The sequence below is a fragment of the Porites lutea genome, chromosome 13, assembly GCF_958299795.1.
Source record: "Porites lutea chromosome 13, jaPorLute2.1, whole genome shotgun sequence".
NCBI lineage: Eukaryota > Metazoa > Cnidaria > Anthozoa > Scleractinia > Poritidae > Porites > Porites lutea.
The window spans coordinates 7,866,855-7,889,234 of record NC_133213.1 but is presented as its reverse complement, the minus strand read 5'-3'; the positions used below and the strand labels follow the sequence as shown (position 1 = coordinate 7,889,234).

The following is a 22,380-nucleotide window of genomic DNA, read 5'->3' as shown; positions in this document are numbered from 1 at the left end:
GGGGCGATATGTTTTTGTTGACTGGATGTTTAATGCAACCAGCTACATCATCAAATCATTATGGTAATTTGATCCCAATTATACCCGTAAGAAATTCCGTCCTTGGGAGGTCCGTGATGCAACCAAGGAATAGGGAGCTTATAGGCATGCAACCACCACGGCGACGGCAGCGCTCGAAAAGGTCACTGAAAAAGTGAGATCGTGCTGTTTCAAACTTCATCGCCATAATTCCACCTCATTCAAATTGTCAAATATTGGCCAGTTGTCCTAGAGTGGAATTCATAAGGGCCGTATCGAAGCTCAAAAAGTTAAAAGAAAGCGAAAATCTTCGTCTCGTGTTTACGTCCCTCGTAAAACGTAGAAAAAGAAAGTTTAACGTCCTAGTCGTGTGCATAGTGACGGCAAATTAAAGATATGTAGCAAAAAGCGTGATGCCCATGGAGAATGGTTGTTTTGCCTAATAAATCCATTGCCTTTTTTGGCGCTCTTCTTTGCCGTCACCGTCATCGTCACAAATCGTTGAAACAGACACGTTTGTGTTGAATTTTCTCGAAAATTTCTTACATTCACTCTTCGCACTTTTGTTCTTTTGTGCCCCTCTCCTTCCCCAATGTTGAGCCACGCGTATTTTGGAGCACTCTGAGACCGTGACTGTAATACCCAAATCAACATTGGAGAAGGGGAAACGCACACAACTAGGGGTGTTTCAAGATTTTTGACGAGTATTGCGCGAGCTAGGCGTTCAATTAAACCCCAAATTTCTCGCTCAGTTTTTATTGTACACCTCAATTATTTTTTTTAGGTGTCACGGTTACCATTGATGTTAAACACAGCCGCACTATGAGAAGGCAATATTTGAATGTTCTATACGCTCCAACTGTTGCGTACAAAGGACATACCGAGGGGCTGTGTGGCTTTATGGACAACAATGCCACAAATGACTTCATGGGACCGAATGGCGAAGCTTATGAGAGAGCAGTGCAGTTTGCAGAGTCATGTACGAGATGATAAGTTTGAATTGACAAGTTTGTGCCACATGAATGATTCTTTAGTGTGATAGTTTGAAACTAGAAAGTAATTAAAAATGAAGCCTGCTGTCTTGTGGAAAAACATGGCTCTGTAGTTTCGCCTAACTGGTTACCGTGGATCAGAAACGCTCAACGTAAAAACGAGCGACCAAAAGGTTAAGAAATCAAAATAATAATGATAATAATAAAATCTTGAAAATATTTCGGAATAAAATTTATGTGAATTCAGTCTGATCCTTATCGCTATCTATGTTGTCAGAGGGTAACAGTGAATTGTTAGCCGCGAACGTTGACCGACGACTTCCGTTACAGCGAGGTTTTTTTTAGAATTTCCAGCTTTAAATTTTACAGCTATATAACAAATCACTTGAAGACTCTGGTCTCTCGTGAGATTCTCGGGAAACAAAATTAACTGCTTCCCTCGGGACAATTCGTTATTTCAATAACGAATTGTCCCGAGGAAGACTATAATAAACACTTAAAAGTGTTTATTATAGTCTTCCTTCGATGATACGATACAAAAAACCTTACAAAGTTTACTAGTCTACCAAAAAGTAGACAACATGGTAGATCTTTCGTTTTATGAGCTCATTTTTGCAGTGTACCGGCATTATTATTTAAAGCCTTAATAAAGGCAATTTGTATCTGCTCCCTACGCGTATTGCTCTTAAACTCCAGAACTAGTCTCGCACTTGTCATGTGAGGAAAATACAGTTATTTAAATTATCATGTACTTTATTCTCCATATCAATTGGCTCCTTCATTTGGTGACTAGGGAGAATCACGGATTGTCATAATGGATCTGGGACTCGGGATTCTTGGTCATGGAGTTCATCGAATTTTTATCACGAAGACACCATGGACCTTTCGTATACTGACACGTCATTTCATCCCATTTACTCATTACAAGGAATTTCACAGTCTGTCTTGGAGGTAACAGTCGAGATGAAACAGAAAACGTTATTTAAATATTATTATCTGTTGTTATGAATTATGAATTATGTTATGAATTATATTATTCTGTTGTTATGATTATGAAAGGCTACGTCCTTCAATCTATGCAAACGTGATGACGTTTTTGAGCCGCCTTATTTTCAGTTTTTTTACGTTGTACTTACTTTTATTTATTGACTTGTTACTTTATTATTTGCTTATTTTTCATTTGTCTACAAGTATTAATATCCTTTTTCTCCGAAACTAAGCAGGCAGTGAGTTTTTTCGACGTACTGTTTTGTTGTTGTCTTGTTGTTGTTCATTCTTTTTTGTGGTGTTGTTTTTGTTATGGTTTGTTTATTTGTTGTTTTGGGCTAAGCCGCTTACACCCCTTCTTTCCCAAATGGTCCCTTATTTCGTTAAAAAGGCTGCTGGAGAGGGTTGCGCTTACTTGGGCCAATTAAAGATTCGTATAGGTGCCCCAAAGATTCGTAAATCTCGGTCATATTTAAGAGAAATCAAATTGAAAATTGACACCCTTTTAAGGAGAAAAATGACATTCCATCAAATAGAAAGCGGATAATAGAAAATGTTTGGAGCAGACTGTTTTCATTTCTTTGCACGGACTCCGGGGCCGTAACGCGATGAGCCTACACTGAAACTAGAAAGATCTGTTTCAACCCCAAAGTGCCAATTCAGCCCTGCAGGCCAAAGTCCGATTGAGCCCCTCCTGGAGCCATTTGAGCACAATTTAAGCCGAAACAACCCCATCAAATGCCTATCCCAGCCAACGCTGGGACCCATTTCAACCCTTGGGTCCAAATCAGTCCTGTGTAATTGGTCTGCATTGGTCCTGATTAAGGGAGCTAAATTAGAGTCAAAAATAGGACTGTATTTTACTCACCGAAACGGCCCCATTTTGGGGGCTATAACAGATCTTTCTGATTTACAGTGTAGTTAACCTAGTTGAATCGTTCTGTTAGTCAAGATAGTACACAACTATCCCCCGAAGGGAAGCTAGGTGTAGCACTGTTCATCGACCCTGAGGGGGATAGTAGTTTTAGTATTTACCAAATCAGTTGGGTAAAACTGAAAAAAAGCAACTTTTAGTAAATTAAAAACGTCACTTAGTAGGAACTTTGTTTACAATTTACAAACATTTCGAGGATTTTGCCAAGTGCATTTTACGATTTTGTTGCAAATTCAGAATGAACAAAATAATTTTCTACCTACCAGTAGGCAATGACAAGCCAAAGTCCGTCGCTTTCTTGGTATTTGTTCGCACGACTGCTTAAGGTGCCCAGTTTTGCGCGATCTGTCCTCCTTTTTAAATAATGTCCATCCCGGAGTTTTTTTAAAGTCAATGCATAAGAATCGAAATCTATGAAATTGTTTGCAATCAAATGGTTTTTATCGATTTGTAACGGAAGACGGTGAAAATCTATCTAGGGAAATCTTTTAGCCTGAATTTCAGATATGGCTTCGACTCGAATTAAGGGAGGTCTGAAATTAAGGCTAGGAAATGTTTATCTAAGGTTGCATTTCTCGTGTTATACTACTGCATGAGAAATTTCTGCAATTTGATTGGCTTAGAGCAGTGGTATTTCAGCTTAATTTGAAATACCTACATGTGAAAATTACAAACCTTTCGCAGGTAGTAGTATAAACAAACAATAGCATGATTTGAACGTGATATTTCGCTTAAATACCACTTGTGATATTTCAAAATTGTCTCATATTTCTCTCGCTTAACGGCTCGTGAAATTATGTATAACAATTTCGAAATATCATTCTTGGTATTTACGCCAAATACCACTACAAATCATACTATTTCCTATACAAATAAAGGGTTTTGGAGAGAAAGTTGTGTGTGTAATAATTTACACATTTCTCATTTTTATGTACTTTCTAACTTACAGAACTTGGCCTCCAGTATAGTGCATAGCCTTAGAATCTCTGCACCGGCGTCCTTTATAGTTAGTTACCGTACTAAAGGGTCACAGTGCCAAAAAGGATACCCTTTAGAGGGGGCTGAGCACCTCGAAAGCCACGTCCTATCCCGTGGCACAAGTCTGTATAGCTTTAGTAGTTGAGTTCCCCCTCTCCTCCTCTACCCCCCATGAGACATGAGACATGAGATGGCCTGTTAGTACTGAGAAGTGCGTATTTTTCTTAAATAGTTGGCAACAAGTTTGTGTAAGTCTATCGGCATTTCTGATAGCAATTTACAAAGCTGCATTTACGATGTTGCAATAACTAATGACACAACATTCACGGACCAAGAGAATTTCAAAGAAGGTAAGCTTGACATCAGATTATCTGTTTGATTTACAAAACTCGGCAGTTGTCAAATCATAATCGGAAAATGTGTCTAAACAGAAGAAAATCATTAAAATAACAAAAATACAAGGACACTTTCTGCCTCCTTATTTTCAGGTTGTCCAGACAAATGCTCAGGAAAAGGCCGCTGTGTGAATGGAACATGTCGCTGCATCAATGGATGGACCGGAGAAAGCTGTAACAAAGGTATTTTAAGACGTATTGATAAATTAAAGTGCACCCTCTAAGCATTAAACGTTTAAGCGAAAGACGACTCGTATTCTGTTAGATGGCGTCGTTTTCCCCTCAAACCGGTGGAGCCACGAGGTGATAATTACTGGCCATACATTCATGCATGTTGGGAAGCAGTTTGAACACATTAAAACTGGAGCGATTTTAGATATCTATTTCTGAGCCCACTCTGCCAGTCATCATAGCCCGTGGGTTGACATCAGGCCTAGAAACACCACCAAAACAACTCCGAATTCTGCGGGCTTAATAACCAGTTTTAATTTTCTTTTTTTTAATTTAAAGTTTATGCAAACCCGCGGGAAAAGACGTGAACGGAATGGGGAGAGGGAAGACCAGAAACGTCGTCATTTGTCCTTTTTGCTTCTCGCGCATCGTGCCTTTGTTGCTCACGCGGTTCGCCTTGCCTGTGGATGTCCTTTCCCTTTCCCAGGATAAAGGAAAGGAATGCTCCTATTACAGACAAGTCCTTATTTCTTCGGTCAGTTATAAAGTACTTCGCACCTTAACCCTCGGAAGTACAAAGGGCGGGGGGATAATTTACCAAGAAGATTTTATGTGGACGTTTGTCCATTTCAGTAGCTGCTCTTGGGGTTTGCATGTACTTTCGTTCGAGGATTAAGCATGTTATGTTAATAATATTCTGTTGTCAACGTCTGTAGGTTCTTGTCAAAATTGTTCAACCATCCATGGGAACTGCGTAAAAGGATTTTGTGTATGTGAATTGGGCTGGGAAGGACAAAGCTGTGAGTTGAAAGGTTAGAGCATTCATACATGTAAAAAGTCCTGTACTTGGAAAACCTTCCCCCTGTCTCAATTTACAACATGCATTATTTGCGAGGTATAATCAAAAGTTAAAACAAGCGAACAATGGGTACCATTTTAGCCATACTGTGCAAAGCGTACTTTTGCATTGAACAACTTATAAGTATTTTTAACTCCTTTCACTTCAAAAAAAGCTAGGCAAGGGCCTTTTATGAGAAATCACCACCACATCACAAAGAGTGACTTTCGAGCATAGAACTTGACGATTATTTGACAAAGTCGGACCAACGTTTTTACAACTTAACTCAAGCACAATACTAGTTATTCCAAAATATTACTTTTCTTTTATATTATGATAATTACCCCAATCTACCTTGATTACATCGACGGAATGGAAAGAACTTTAACTTACCTTGATGCGAGGCAATGAGGGCCAATGATCGCCTTAAAAGTATAACTAAATTTGTCGCCATTTAGAATTAGGTGTGAATAGATTTCAATGTAAGCCGACCTTTCTCTCATGACCATCCCTTTTGACCTTCGTAAATGTCTCTTGTGGTCTTCTACATAGCGGTTATTTCCGCATTTAAACTCAACGACCAGTTATATGGTTACTCCTGAATTAAATTGCCAAAAATTATGTGCTGGATACTCCATTTTGACCGCTCTCAATTGTCCATAACATGGATGTCTAATATCAAGACGAACACAATTTGTAATGCCTGTGTGAGACATTTGACATCGGTCAACGTAAATGGGTGGACGTGCATTTTTTGTCAACAAAAATTTCCCGCATCCAGAGATAACCAAATTTTCTTACCCATGGTGCTCCGCTGCGCGTGAGAGAGCTCCCCTAACAACTTAGTAAATAATTCATCGAACAGATAAAGAAATTTTAATAGGTGTTTAAATAACTTAAAATAGTTTTTCTAGAATGGGGTAGGATGAAATTAATGTGATTTTCTTATTTAGCTACTTGTCACAACGTTAACAACTGCACAAGTCCTGTCCACGGCGCTTGCAAGAAGACGGATATTTGTCAGTGCAATCAAGGATACGTCGGTAAGTACAGTAATACGTCGATATGACAGTCATAGTATTATAACAGCAGTTCCAGAGCTTTATGTAATCTTAATGGTAGTCATTATTGTAGCCATAAATCATACTTATAATCATCCTGATTTGTAATCTAAATCATAACAATTTTAAGGATTAAGTATCACTGATTATATTTAGCAATTATTGAATGGGGCTGAGTTGAGAAATTATGCAATTAAAAAATCGGACTGTAAAGAGTTTAAACCGCCCAAAATTGCAGACGAAGCCCTTTCAATTTTTAGCATTCTTTAGGTTGGATCCCATAATTTTGGCATAGATTGGTCACGTGGCGCCGAGCTGCAAAGGACTTTTTATTAAAAGGATTAAAGACTTCTTGAATATTTTTAAATTCCAAAGTCTCCTAGCCTCCTAGCCTCCCGACCCGCGCAGGCGTTCTTAGGGCAGTCGTCACGCGGCAGTAACGCGTGATGAACCCCTAAGAACGTCTGCGTGGGAGGCTAGAAGTCTCCCAGCCACTTTGATTATCATCAGCAACAATATTGACGTTTGACTTGATGTGTTATATGAAAAGGGAAAAGGTTAAGAATCGCTCATAGGATAGGCTTTCTTAAGGTGGCTCGACTGGATTTTTCGAGGTGGATACCTCCCAAGTTTGAGCATTAACTACGTCGGCATGAGTAAAGATATGGGAAAAAAGTTACCACAACTGTATTATATAAAGATGAAAATTTCTTATGATCTGGGTTTATTGCAATCGGAGTCGCCATGGCAACGTAATGACGCCATTACGTTTTTCATTTATCGTTGTGTTTCTCTGTACCAGGAGTTTTTTGAAGAAATCGCTTAAGGGAGTATGTACCTACCATAATTACCTCCATTATGGCAAAGTTTAAAGAAATTCTGTGGGAGCGTTTTCGAAATACTTTGAAATGCAGTTTTAAGAATCATCAAAGCAGTGAAACAGCATGCTATCCACACAATTGGCTAATATTTTAAGAAAATGATAAGCTTTGGAATCGCGGCCTCATCTCAAGTGGTTTGATTCCATTGAAAACTGCATACAAAAAAAGAGGGGAATTGCTCTGGGCGATCACGAGTAAGAAGAGTTTTATTAACTTACATTCAGCTGCTTTTGATACAGTTTTTGGACGTAATTTGGTCCATGCCTAAAAATTTCGCATTTTTCCAAAAACCGCTCGATAAATTTTTGTATAAATTCGACAATCCCGAGATGAATCGTCAAAAAATATTCCCTGCAAGTTTCAAGAACATTGAAAACAGGGAAGGCTTTTAAATAGGGCCTCAAACATAACCAATCCCCCCCCCCCCAGGATTTTGTGTTTACAAGTGAGCGTCCTAATTATTCACCGGCAGTGTTTTCAAGTTTCATATGCACGTGCACAACTAGCAATAGATATAAATTTGCATAAAAAAGAACTCTCGATTACTTTCCGAAGAAATTTCCGGAATATGCTAATAACTGGCTTGTCGTCACAGATAGCAGTGAGAGCCGAAACGGTGAACGTCACGGCTCATCGTGTAGGATGCAATACTTAATTATCCTACTCGGGTTATAACATCACAGAAACTCTCACAAAGAGTTGCTCTGATGTTATAATGTATCACTAATCTCTTTACCCAGTAATTAGCATATCCCGGAGATTTAACCGAGGGTCCTTTTTGATGCAATTTCTATCTCTTTGCTAAGTGTGCACGTGTATATGAAACTTGAAAACAATGCCAGTGAATAATGAGGACGCTCGCTTGTAAACACAAAATCTGGGGGGAAAATTGGCTATATTTGAGGCCCTATTTAAAAGCCTTCCCTGTTTTCAATGTTCTTAAAACTTGCAGGGAATATTTCTCGACGATTGATCTCGGAATTGTCGAATTTATAAAAAAAATTTATCGAGCGGTTTTTGGAAAAATGCGAAATTTTTAGGCATGGACCAAATTACGTCCAAAAACTATCAAAAGCAGCTGAATGCAAGTTAAAAAAATCCTTCTTACTCGCGATCGCCCAGAGCAATTCCCCTCTCTTTTTGTATGCAGTTTTCAATGGAATCAAACCACTATGAGAAGAAGCCGCGTTCCCAAAGCTTATTATTTTCTTAAAATATTAGCGAATTGTGCGGCTAGCATGCTATTTCACTGCTTTGATGATTCTTAAAACTGCATTTCAAAATATTTCGAAAACGCTCTCATAGAATTTCTTTAAACTTTACCATGATGGAGGCAATTATGGCAGGTACATACTCCCTTAAGCGATTTCTTCAAAAAAACTCCTGGTATAGAGAAACACAAAGATAAATGAAAAACGTAATGGCGTCATTACGTTGCCATGGCGACTCCGATTGCAATAAAACCCAGATCATAAGAAATTTTCATCTTTATATAATACAGTTGTGGTAACTTTTTTTCCATATCTCTATTCATGCCGACGTAGTTAATGCTCAAACTTGGGAGGTATCCCCTTAAAAAAATCCAGTCGAGCCACCTTAAGTTGATTTTGAAGGAGACGAGAGAAGTCCGCTTGACAATGTTGGTATGTTGGAAAATTATTGAAGTATTTTAGTCTACTATTGCAAAATAACTGAGGTTGCTATGGAAACGTAACAGCACACTCATATTTTAATGTTTTTGAGTTGATGGAGTCTCAAATATTTAGTACATTACGGGAAATTAACTGATACCGATGTTTTATGTCCTAAGGTGTTGGTTGCAGCATTGTGCCTACTTGTCACAATGTGTCAAATTGTTCAGGGAACGGGCTCTGTATCGATTTTGGTGCCTGTCATTGTTATAAAGGTTGGACAGGAAGTAATTGCACTGAATACTCGTGTGAACGGTTCGATTATTGTTCAGGTAAAGTTTGTATTCTGGATTTACTTCTTTAGATGGGATGTAATTTGTTTAAAATTATTATGGAGGCGTCTCATATGACTCGTTATAAGATTGAAGGACATTTAAAACCTAAGAACCTGTATGAAGGTTCAGTAGAAGGTCAGTTGAAGGCCAGCAAGGATATAAAAAAACTGGTTCATGAAACAACGTTTTTCAATGGTTCTCAGAATAAATGAGCTTCTTTTTGTTTAAAACGCGTAGCATTCAAGCATAATTAAGCAGTTTTAATTTCTCTCTAATTTAATTTTAGCAAATTGGAAACGTTCTGGTAAGATATTAATTTTTTTTGACGTATATGACACCTTTTCTTTGCAGTATTTTGCTTGGCTTGAGTTTGTAATTTTTTTCGTTTTCAAACAGTCAAAGTGGATCAGAAAAGAATTGATCTGTCAAAGTGCACCTGTTACCCTGGGTCCGGTTCCTCGAAAGATGGTTACGTTTAACACAGGATTAAGCCAAATTTTAAGCAAGTATGCAACTCGAGCTTACAAAATACTGTAAACAGCTGACTGTTGGGCCTTTACTCTGAGATATGGTAATGATAACACAAAATGCTACTTGGAATTTTCTATTGTTTTAAAGCTCAAGAAAAATGAAAATTGCGACGGCTATACACACATATGCTGCAAATGAATCCACCCTTCGTTTCTCCTTTTTGTTATTATTATTATTATTATTATTATTATTATTATTATTATTATTATTATTATTATTATTATTTATTCCCCTTGAGTAATGTGTGGTTGTTTCTCAAAGAGCGTGGTCGCTGCGTGGCACTAGACACTTGCGCCTGTGATTTTGGCTGGACTGGCGCAAGCTGTGCTCTTCCTGATTGTTCAGCTGTGGATCAGTGCTCCGGGAAAGGAGAGTGTGTTTCCAGCAACCAATGCCGATGTTACCCAGGATTCGTGGGGGCAAGTTGCAGTAAAGTGGCTGACTGTAGTATATTTGCAAACTGTAGCGGACACGGTACTTGCCTTTCCATGACGTCAGGGAACGCATCATGTAGGTATGGAAGTCGAGTAATGTTGTTGTTGTTTATTTATTTATTTATTGCTTTTATTTTGTTTCTTTGTTTGTTTTTCTGGAGCAAAATTTACTAGTTTCGGATGCAAAATGTGCTAAGTTTCGATTAAAAAAATACAAGAGAAATTGTCGTATTAACCTTCAATTGTTAAATTTGGCCTACAACCAGGCTTATTAAGTGTGATAATGAGCAGAGTTTCACTATTTGATCACGATGTTTTACCCGGTATGTCTAAATCCACAAGAAGATTTTGTTTCCTTTTCTTTGACTGTCTGTGTATTGGCAAGCATTACCATTTACACATGCAACTGAAGAATTATCAGTGAGCTTGCGCAACAGGATGGCAGAAAGAAGAGGACAGCAAAACGTGTGACGAACGTGACAGGCCTCTAACTTGCGTGTTTTGTCGCGATCTTCCATTAACATTACTAAGATCAGTTTAAAAAGGTGAAGTTTGGCGGAAAATTTTTTCAAATATGATTATTGACACGCTTACCACACAGGTTTTGCCGTCTTCTTTCCTCTCCCGTCCTGTTCCTCAAATTCAGGCAAGAAAACGTGTTCTTCCTTAGCATACCAAAGAAAACAAAGAAACCACTAAGAGTCACATGTGTCTAATATCTGGCTTTTATGAATTGTCTTTCACAGTTGTTATCCGGGATTCACTGGAGATAACTGCAGTCAACCTACCTGTACGTCACTTAACAATTGTTCTGGTCACGGTGTGTGTATAGAGGCCGAGCTCTGTAAATGTGAACAGGGATACAATGGCATAGACTGTAGTAACTACTCCTGTGAAACTCTAAATTTTTGCTCTGGTATGTTACGTAAGATGTTTGTACTAATTTTTTTGTTAATATGGCGAGCTTTCGCTGCTTACATCGAGGTCACATGATATCTAACAATAAAAGACATAAAACTGTTTCCCGCCAAAAGTCTCTGAGAGGGAAATAATGCAAAAGCTGTGACGTCACAGGCAGAGATTTACATGGCACTGTTACCCGTGAATGTTGATTGCCCGGTAAGATTTACCTTACGTTCATTAATTTGTACACGCAGAAGATAGTCCTGTATGAGATGACCTAATTATCATATTATTAACATCATCATTATCGTTATTATTGTCATCATTACTGATTAAACTGAGCACCCTTTCCCTAAATTACCTGTTCAGTCATGGTTGGGCCACCTTTGCATTGTGGTTTCCCTCTTTTGCTTTTTATAATCGATTGCTCCTATTTATGAAAGGCAAACATGTTCCGATACGTCCTCAACTATTATCGTGTCAGCAAGGTAATCCACTTCGTGCACTGTTTTACACAGTCAGCTTTTTCGTTTTTTCGTGGCAGAGGGCACACCAGTCGGCTATTGACATGCACAACTATACCCCAGAGGCTAAACCCTGAACTATCATAAAATACCTAGGACAACTCGCGGCCGGAGCGGGGTTTGAACCCGCGGACTTCCAAGTTTTCAGTCCCACGCCTTGACCACTCTGTTAGTAGTATACTATGTTGAAACTTAACCGTTTTGGTGGATTCCCTTTGGATTCCCTCGCAAAAAGTGGATTCCCTTTATTAATATGTATAAGTGTCTTCCTGCATACTAATTTTTTGACTTCCATATATAATGAAGTGGATAGGTTTACTAATGAGCGTCACTCTACTACAATAGGAACAATAGGCTTGCCTCGGCTTGCCCGTTAAGTAACTTGAACCCGGTTTTCAGACCGTCTATTAAAAGGAAAATAGGAATAAGAGAAGCGATCACCTAGCAACGCGAGAAACGGCTTCCTATATCTTATTAAGCGCTAAGACTCAGATATACATAAACAAAACACATACAGAAAGTGGAGTTGAAAAGTCTTTATTTCAATTAAGTTTACGTCTTCTTATTTAGCGCTAAAACTCGGATATATAAACAAAACATACACCAATTGGAGCTGAAAACTCTTTATTTCAAGTTTGTCTGACATTTTCTCCTTTCTATCTCCAGAAAATGAAAGTCATGTCATTTTCACGCACGGTTAATCAGGTAATTATGCGAGTTGGCAAGCCTAAAGTTGAATACAAATTAGCTCTACGGGAAAGACCCAAGGGAGAGAATCTTGACGTATTATTATAAAACAAATAACTTAACAAGGATCAATTAAAACACGCGACTCATAATTGCTAGCAATAAAAACACAAAAGAGATACCGTTTTAAAAAACTTTATTAAAAAACAATGACAAAAAGAGTCAAATACATAGGAATGGAAATTAATTAATCTCATCTTCGCCCATGGAGTACTTGTAAGGTTTGAATTTCTTATGCCGACGTTTCTTCAGCTGTTTGCCATGAGATTTATGATCATCCAAATAATTTAAGAAATTGAATCTGACGCCTTTTGCGCTTCGGGCCTTGTTGTGATGGGTTTTCTACTGTGGGAGGAGGGGTCAGGAAAGCAGGATTTAAGGGTGGTGGAGGGGTGAGGCTTTCTTTGTCAGGTTTTTGAGAGATAGCCGCTTGTGTTAATTCAGGTGTTACATTAAAGGGGTTGAGGGGAGTGGAGAATGCTGTCGTTGCTGTCGAAGAATCTTGTGTCCTTGATGTTAAGTCTGAAACAGTACTGATTATTTCTTCCGGTCGTGTTCTTGTACTTAATTGTTCTTTAAAAGCCAGGTATCTGTTTTGCAACTGAACGTATCGCTTAGCTTTTTCATCGTCCCGAAGATCGTTTCGAGAAAGCACGTCATCCATGTTGCCCTGTATTTCTTGCATAGCTGGAAGAAGTGGGACAAGCGAAAGAGTTTGCTGCTTCAGATATTTTAGGAGCTCTTGAGGAATATTTTCTTGAAACCCTGCCTGGTTAAAGCCTTCTTCACTGGGCAGGACGTTTGTTCGCAACCGACAATTATCTTGGGTAGTAGTTTTCAGATCAATCAGAAGATAACCAAAAGGTCTTTTTACAGCCTCTTCGTACTGATTTAAAAAGAAATCCGTCTGCACGGGATACATTTGCTTCGCTAGAGTCAAGATTTGCAATTTGTCTCGTGGGTTCTTGAATAACACAAGATAATGGCTGTTTAGGCTTATGCTGCGGCTACCTTTCCCCTGATGAAATAGATTCTGCACGATATAAATCACGCTCAGATTGCGATGATGAGAACCACGAGTAAAGAGGTTCACAATTCGCTTGTCTTTACTGGCGTCAACCATCAAACACGATCAAATTCCGTTTGTTCACATCGAAAAAGGAATCCTTCTCCAAAGCCGTAGGAATTCCTTTGACGAATTCAATGTTTGGCATGGCGACTAACATTTGTGTATACGCAGGCTGCCATTGTGAATAACACCAAACGATCCGCTCCGGGGGAGGGTAAATGGTCTCTGAAGCTTGTTGCAATAGCGATCGAACCCAGACCGTTTTTCCGGACCCGGTCATTCCGGCAATCATGGAGGTGAAAGGATGCTCGAAGCGAAACCGCTGACATTTCTGTGAAAATATTGGAGCTGTTTGAAATGGGGTGAGACCAGCATTGCGGTGTTTAGACATCACGTGCCTTTGCATACTATCTTTTCTACTAAAGGATTTTTCGCAGACAGAACAGAACCAACTCATGTCAACTCCTCAGGAGCAAAATGTAGACTGAGAAAGAGGTAGAATGTTGAGCATTTATATAGGTTTTTAGGCCACAAGATTCTACTGTTTTCCTCCCCCAAGACCACCACTACCACCACCACCACATTTCTATTGTTTTCTTTCCACCACCACCACCACCACCACCACCGCCACCACATTTCTATTGTTTTCCGTCCGCCCCCACCACCACCCCCACCACATTTCTGTTGTTTTCCCTTCACCAGGTTCTATAAAAGACTACCAACTGCCATTCTTAGTTCATTTTGTAGCATGTCTCGTGTAGTGAACAACAATCGTGGTTTTCTTCAGCTGTTAGCTGCTTGCCCCGCTTATCAGCGCCAGTTTCTTTTACAGGCATCTACACCACAGCAACTTCATGCACTAGTCCAAGTCTTATACAACTTACTCATGGGACACATTCCTATCTCCGAAGAAAATAAGCGGGTATTGCTGCCATATAAGGATGCTTTACTTAACCTGGCCAGTCCAAATGCCCTTTCAAAACAAAGAAGCGAGTCCTTGTTCAAGAGGGTAGTTGTTTTATTGAAGATGTATTAGCCCCTGTCGTTTCAAGCTTAGGATTTCTAATGCTATAAAAGAGGTGACACATCGCTAGGTTGATCATTCGAAGCTAAGTCTGTCACGGGTGCTCATCAAAAATGAAGAGAAAGATAGATTTGGTTGAAGAAGAAGAAGAAGAAGAAGAAGATCACGAGAGTGAACATGAAGAAAGCGAAAGTTTTGGTAATGAAAGCGAGGATGAAGAACCAAGACTGAAAGAAGAACCGAGAATAAAAGATGTTTTGAGTCATCTTTCCCGAGCAGTGCCGGAAAAGCGTGCTTCTGATTTGCTGCATAGTATGGCTGCGTCCAAAGATATTCTTTTCTGGACCCCCAGCGGACAATTACTTCAAATTAAACGCACTATTCCCGTCACAAACATCGCTGAGCTAGTTGAGTATGTGTTACTCCCTCATAACAATGAGGTTACCAAGCCTCGTGCGCTGAATACGTTTCTAGATGGACTTGCAGAGTTAGGAATCGATAAAGGTTTAATCAAGAACAAAAAGTTGTTAAGTGATTTAATAGAAAAGGAAAAAGGCTACCAAAATGTAGAAAATACTTCCGATAACGAGAGTAATAATGAGGAGAGTTCATCGGATATTGAAAATCAGGAGGAGGAGGAGGAAGTGGCTTCTGAGAATGGCGTTGAAGCGGAAGACACCCAAGAGAGCGACAACGACACTGACAACGACAGTCAGGAGATAGAAAGTAGTAACCCTGAAACGTCCACCACCTTTCACTCCAAAAGTCCCTGTGAACACTGCGAAAACTCTAATGTGTACGGGACATTGATCATGAAATGTCCTAAATGCCTTTGGCACGATTACTACAAGATTTGTCCTATATGCGAGGGGAGACATTACATGAAAGAGGGCTTTCTTCGGTGTCACGATTGCGGAGCAGTAACACACAAAAACGCGAAGACGTTGGAGACTAATTTCTATTCCCCTTCTACAGAGGAGAACGAAGATGAAGATTAATTAATTTCCATTCCTGTGTATTTGACTCTTTTTGCCATTGTTTTTTAATAAAGTTTTTTAAAACGGTATCTCTCTTGTGTTTTTATTGCTAGCAATTATGAGTTGCGTGTTTTAATTGATCCTTGTTAAGTTATTTGTTTTATAATAATACGTCAAGATTCTCTCCCTTGGGTCTTTCCCGTAGAGCTAATTTGTATTCAACTTTAGGCTTGCCAACTCGCATAATTACCTGATTAACCGTGCTTGAAAATGACAAGACTTTCATTTCCTCGAGATAGAAAGGAGAAAATGTCAGACAAACTTGAAATAAAGAGTTTTCAGCTCCAATTGGTGTATGTTTTGTTTATATATCCGAGTTTTAGCGCTAAATAAGAAGACGTAAACTTTATTGAAATAAAGACTTTTCAACTCCACTTTCTGTATGTGTTTTGTTTATGTATATCTGAGTTTTAGCGCTTAATAAGATATAGGAAGCCGTTTCTCGCGTTGCTAGGTGATCGCTTCTCCTATTCCTATTTTCCTTTTAATAGACGGTCTGAAAACCGGGTTCAAGGTCCTTAACGGGCAAGCCGAGGCAAGTCTATTGTTCCTATTGTAGTAGAGTGACGCTCATTAGTAAACCTATCCACTTCATTATATATGGAAGTCAAAAAATTAGTATGCAGGAAGACACTTATACATATTAATAAAGGGAATCCACTTTTTGCGAGGGAATCCAAAGGGAATCCACCAAACGGTTAAGTTTCAACATAGTCCACTACTTCTGTTACGCGGCCGCCGCTGGTGTTACTTGATGCCGCAAGACATGACTTTTAGTTACATATCTTAGCTTATAACGACAGTAATTATAATTGTCGCCCATTTAGACTTCTAGCTCGTAATTAAAATCGAGGAGAGCTGAGCAGTCGCCTTTGTTACCCCAGTGTATGTGTATACTAGACCTAAGCAATTATAACTATTTTTCTAGGTAACGGTCAGTGTATTGGATATGATGTGTGCAACTGCAACTCTTCGTGGTCAGGTCCAGCATGCAGCATCCCTGATTGTAGTGGAGTTAAGAACTGTTCTGGACAAGGACAATGTTTTCTTGTGAACAAGTGCGCCTGTTATCCAGCTTTCGATGGCGAGTACTGCGATCAAAAGGCGAAAACAAACATCAACCCACCCACCTTTAATCAAGAGCTTTATAACGCGACCATTAAAGAAAACGCTCCCCCTGGAACACTGATTTTGCACATACATGCTAATGACACTGATGACGGCAGAAATGGAGAGATATTTTATTGGCTTCTTGGCGAAAGAAGCGTTGAGAACCTTGTTGCTGTTGACGGAGCAAGTGGAAAAGTTTTTAATCTGTTACCGTTTGATTTAGAGATGGGGCACCCCCATATATTCAATATGACGCTTTTGGCTTCGGACAATGACTTCCCGCAGAAATGGAGCATGACCATTGTACAGCTAACGGTAACGGACGAAAATGATAATTGTCCGATATTTGTCGAGCCATCAGGAAATCTTCGGCTTGATGTCGTTGGCATAAAACCGGGAAGTATTCTTACTAAAGTTTCGGCCACAGACCTGGACAGTGGCGTGAACGGCGACATATCGTACAGCCTATCAAATAATGATACCTTCAACATTGATTCGATAACTGGTGTGATCATGGTAACTTCTAATCCAACGAGGGAAGAATATTACCTCTTAGTTGGTGCAGCTGATAAGGGTGAAATATCCTGCTTGACGGAAATACAGTTGACAGTAAGGGTTATCAATTCAGCTACAACGACACCGCCAACCAAACCATATCGCTCTTCCATCCAAAAATCACGAACCTCGTCTATTTCATCTGAGGTAGCCAATACCTACAGTACCTCTGAGGTCTCGTCAGTGAAGAGTACAGGTGATTACAGTACCTCTGAGGTCTCGTCAGTGAAGGACACGGGTGATTACAGTACCTCTGAGGTCTCGTCAGTGAAGCACACGAGTAATCATGACAGTACCTCTGAGGTCTCATCAGTGAAGCACACGGGTAATTATGATTTTTAGCACTTTAAATTCAGATAGCTAGCTGGAACTCGTCATTCTTCAAAACACCTCACTGCAGCAGAATATTTCATATTATTTCCAGCCCACCATGACAGAGAATTTGTGACTCTGGGACACCTACAAAAAAATTTTACTTTTTACTGACTGTGGAAAGAAGAAGAAGAAAAAGAATTCATCTTGCTCTTTTAATGCTTGCAGGTTTCTAACATGTTGTGAGAAAAACGTGAGCGGAATTAGAGCAAAAAGAAAAAAGCCTAGATATTGGCTTAACTTGTTGGCATATATAGTTTCTAAGGCTGTATATATAATATACGCAAACAGGTCTTGGGGTATATAGATTCGTCGGGGTAGTAAAGGGCTTTTTCAGGGTCTCAATGGTGTGGAGACATTTACGGTTAATTAACAGTTGATATTTTCTCTTTTCCACGGCCAACAGTTAATTTATCTGCGTTACTGTTAAAAGACTTCTGAAAAAGAAAAATCAATAACTTTCAAAAGTCTCCATCGTTAAGGCTTCCAAGAAACTCTGTGGAATAAAAAAAAGATAGAGAAAAAAGGATGAAATAGCTCCATCAGGAAAGAGATAAGACACGCAAAGTAATAACAAGCAATATTGACACTCTCTACATGACAACTGTTTTTGGTAGAATTTTTTTCACGGTGAACATAACTTTACCACTAACGGTTAAATATTTCCGTTTTTTACGCCTAACGACTTAAAGTTTTCGATCGTTTTACGGTTGACGGTTACTCCTATCGAAACCCTGCTTTGATGGTGGAAATCAGTATGTAACAGCCTAAATAAGAACTAGGCTCTTATGATAACGTTTCACATCATGCCTCTTCCATCTTCTCTATACAGGCACCGAACCGACACCTGGTTTATCGACCATACCAAGGGAAGCCGCATTGGTTCCCCAGAAAGGTCCAAATTATGTTGTCATCGGCGTGTCTGCTTCTGGAGGGTTGCTTGTTTTAGTGATCGTGGCACTTTTATTGAAGAAGTTTGTTTGTAATAACAGTCGTCCCGTAGCCGTCCGATTTTCGGGAAGTGGTCGAGTGAAACCAAGCTTCCAGCCTGATTTCGAGATGTCCTATTTTTCTAGGAAGATTTAAGCTGAAAAAAAAACATGCAAGAACTGTTTCAGCGTATGTACTGCTCGAAAAACAACTATTAGAACCAGATGTATTTGTGTGATTTTAAGGTTAGTTGACGTTTGTCATAAAACTACTAGCGCAGCAGTAAGGAAAAGGACTGACACCGTAGCTTGTAAAACTGCTTGAAACAGTTGATCAAAACAAGTTTGTTGTTAATTAGCGTACATTGCAGTGAAAATGATGCCTGCTAAATCGCTAAATCGAACAATCGCAGCGTGTGTTAACTGTGAGATACGATAACACATTTACTTGCGTGAACAAAACAAGGTATTACAGGAGCCAAGTAAAGAAAGACTTTTGCAGGTTTGTATGGAAGTCATTATGACAGTTAACTCTCTCTTGGTAAAAAAGAACATTGCCTCAGCCATTTCGTTTTTCTTTTTAGACGTACACATTTCATGCTGAAAACGTTAAGGCTTTTACTAAGTAAAATGTTAGTGTTTGTTAAGTGTGTTGCATAAGAACAAGAGTGTGTTGCATAAAACCTTATTTACGATACCCGTCATCTTTGCACGCGCTTAAGGACTGATGGATGGGAGGGGGGGGGGGGGACAAACAAGTGACAAAAATTGCTAAGTAGGAAATTGCGGTCGATTTTGTTTATTCTAGACAAAGGCAGATTTGGAACTTTTCATCTTAAAGACGATATATTATGGCAAGTTATGGGTGGAAGTGGTCATTGTCAGATGGTTACTTCTTTGGATCAAGATGTGACCGTAGATGTCCTCACAGCAAAATCTTGTCAAAACTGGAACTGTACTTTTCGCATGATTATTAAATCGTCGTCTCTTTTTGATAGAATAAACAAAGACGATCGCGACTACTCATACTGGCAAATTTTATCGCTTGTTTGCCCCCTGAAAAACCACGTGACAGTGTTTTTTATCCCGTCAATCTTAAAGCGGCTGCAAAGATGGCAGGTATCATGAATAAGGTCTATTGTATTCAAAACTTGATTAATAAATTATGAAAAAAGTACAAAGAATTTCACGCTCAGTGACTTTCTTTACAGTTAATATGATTGACTACGACTGAGTTATATGCTCCAATGGTTCTTGACCATAGTGATAATATTTTAAAAAAGGCTCGGAAAATGAGCAGAACTTCGGAAAAGTTTGAATCCGCTTAACTTCATATAGTCTAAACCACTCGGCCACTGCGTTTAGTGAACCTTTGGGTCCCAAATAAATAATGCAGTCATAACATCACATTTTCTAGAGTAAAGAGTACTATATTACTCTAAAACGTGATCAAGTTTACATTTGCCCTTCTTTTACTGGTCATTATATCTACAAAAAATACGATTCATCTTAGTTTCATCCCATTTAAAATTATTTTGCACAGTTTTCATCTGCTCATTTCCTAGAACATGATACGTTTTTTGCATCAAATGGAAACTCGGAAAAAAATCCCAGCGCCAGATGGGATTGGAACCCACGACCTTCCATGATCTAGTCGGATGCTCTAACCGCTGAGCTACTGGAGACTCGATGGCGAGCAAGGGACCCCATAAGGGTCACGCATGGTATATGTCTGCGACTCCCCTGTCTAACCTACTGAGTTTTTCACCCCCACTCCCAGAGTCTATGCGAGTTGTAAGATGGGATTTTGAGTTATAGGTCGAGACCTCTAGTTATAAGTCCAGTTGATCTCGCGTTAGAAGTGAGAGATCTCTCGTTATAAGACTAGATTTCGTGTTATAAGACGAGATCTCGTGTTATAGTTCGGGTTCTCGTCTTATAAGTGGAGATTTCGTCTTATAACAAGAGATCTCTTGTTAAAAGTCGAGATCTCGCTTTATAACTCGAGATCTCGCCTTATAACTCGAGATTTTGACTTATAACTAGAGATCTCGTTTTATAGATAGGGATCTTAGATCTCGCATTATAAGTCGAAATCTTGCATTATAACTCGAGATCTCGAGTTATAAGTCGGGATGGGAAATTCTCGACTTATGAGAATAATAATACTGTGCATAACCCTTATGGACCACCGTACTATGTTCTAGTTCTACAAAAGACTCCTTTCCTAATTTTGAGAAATTGTAATCAGACCCAGTCACTACGAGCAGGGAGCCTTTAAATAGTTGCAACTTAAATTTGAACAGAACTTCTGCAGGCGAAACAACTGTCCGAATAAAAAGGGAAAACACCAGCATTTGATGATAATTATCTGGCGATGCCTTAAGCAGAGGACTAAGGTCAAAACCTTGCAGGCGACATAGACGCCCTTAAATTCCCTGGTTTTGCACTGCGCATTAACTTAATAATTCTAAACGAAACAGGATTTACTCTCTAAAGGTTTTTCACTTCCTACTTTAATTTATCGACGGTACTATTTATATCGTACTCGTCGATGATTTGTTTAGTACGCGCGCAGGGGTCCAGAGGAGATGTGTTTGTCGTTAGAACATCTAAACCCGTCGAAAACCTCGGAAAAAATGGGTTATGTTGATCGAGTTACAGTTTCGTTACACATTCTATTGACCGCAAACCAAGAGACTGAGGGCTCGCAAGATCGGCTTACAGTATAAAACACGGAAAGGGAGGAAACAAATTTGGGGCCAATTTTCGAATCCCTGAAACTCAAATGGAATTGAATGAAATCGCCTGATTTTACTAACCTGATCTAGAATTCTTATGTATTTACCAAATACTGTAGGAAAACGGCATAAAAAAACGTTCAAATTCATTTTCGGCGACCGAAATTTACGGCTTCGAGATAGCGCTTTCGTTCGCTGTGCACCGCAACAGATGGTGACGGAAATGACGTAGTAAAGTAAATGTACTCAAGATCAGAGCAATAAAAGGGGATGGTAAGCCTACACGACTTTTACCTCATGCTAAAATGCTGCTCGTTCCAATAAAGTTTTTTTCCTCTGCTGGGTAGATTGTGCTCTAGAACGTTCTACATTTTCACTGAGCAAATGTGATTCTAGCCGCATGTTTCACTCTGAGAGGTCATGACACACATATCGATTTACTGTGGTTATTGTTTCTGGTCGCAGGATTTGCCCTCTGCAAGCGCATTTTCTTTGAGCTCTTTTGAAGCGTGAAGCTTTTTATTACGGCTGAATAAGGGTTCCAATTTTCTCCAAAGTGCCGACTGGATCTGAACAACTAAGCGATTTTCTTTAGTCCGTGAAGGTAACGTTTTTCTGCAATGCTGTATCACGCTGGGCCCAGCTGGTTAGTTTTGTTTGGAGAATGTTAAATTATTACGGATAGTGATTTACAGGTCGTGTGTACTCTTGCAATAAAACGTGACACTGAGTAGAGCGGACGTACAAGGCAACTGTAATATCATCACGACTGCGCCATTCTTCGGTGGTCCCAACAGTGTTACCTCTTGCGTCTTTGGCTGTGCGTTTTGCGACTACTGAGAAAAAATTGCACAAGCTAAACCTGCTTAAGACATCGAAGAATGTTGACATGTACAACAAATGTCCAGTCTTGAAAGATCTTCACTTCAAAACTCTGTTGCCTTTGCATAGATCTCTGAGATCTTTAAAACTCCCTCCGCAGCTGATGTTTTGATTCTCGAGTTGCTATTGCGTTTCCGGTCTCATTCACTTCCGTCACCGAGTGATGCGGTTCTCAGCGAACGAAATCACGTGGTACAAGTTTCCTCCCTTGTCCATTATTTTACTCGGCACTTCGTGCCTCGGTCGCCCTTCGGGCGACGGCCTTCGGTCACCCTTCGGGCGACGTTCCGTGCGCCAGCGA

The 22,380-nt window shown here is 39.5% G+C and overlaps 1 protein-coding gene across 1 annotated transcript in view; it reads left to right on the top strand.

Annotated features, from left to right (window-relative positions):
- LOC140923147 (uncharacterized) overlaps window positions 1-19,640 on the top strand; it is a 97,450-nt gene extending 77,810 nt beyond the window's left edge. The window contains exons 32-42 of the mRNA XM_073373221.1: window positions 803-997; window positions 1,804-1,961; window positions 4,142-4,259; window positions 4,398-4,487; window positions 5,192-5,287; window positions 6,267-6,356; window positions 9,066-9,218; window positions 10,014-10,266; window positions 10,933-11,102; window positions 16,419-17,480; window positions 18,360-19,640. Coding sequence (XP_073229322.1) covers window positions 803-997; window positions 1,804-1,961; window positions 4,142-4,259; window positions 4,398-4,487; window positions 5,192-5,287; window positions 6,267-6,356; window positions 9,066-9,218; window positions 10,014-10,266; window positions 10,933-11,102; window positions 16,419-17,480; window positions 18,360-18,613 — 2,639 coding nt within the window. The 3' untranslated portion in view covers window positions 18,614-19,640. The remainder of the gene's footprint in view (window positions 1-802; window positions 998-1,803; window positions 1,962-4,141; window positions 4,260-4,397; window positions 4,488-5,191; window positions 5,288-6,266; window positions 6,357-9,065; window positions 9,219-10,013; window positions 10,267-10,932; window positions 11,103-16,418; window positions 17,481-18,359) is intronic.
- The last annotated feature ends 2,740 nt before the right edge of the window (window positions 19,641-22,380 follow it).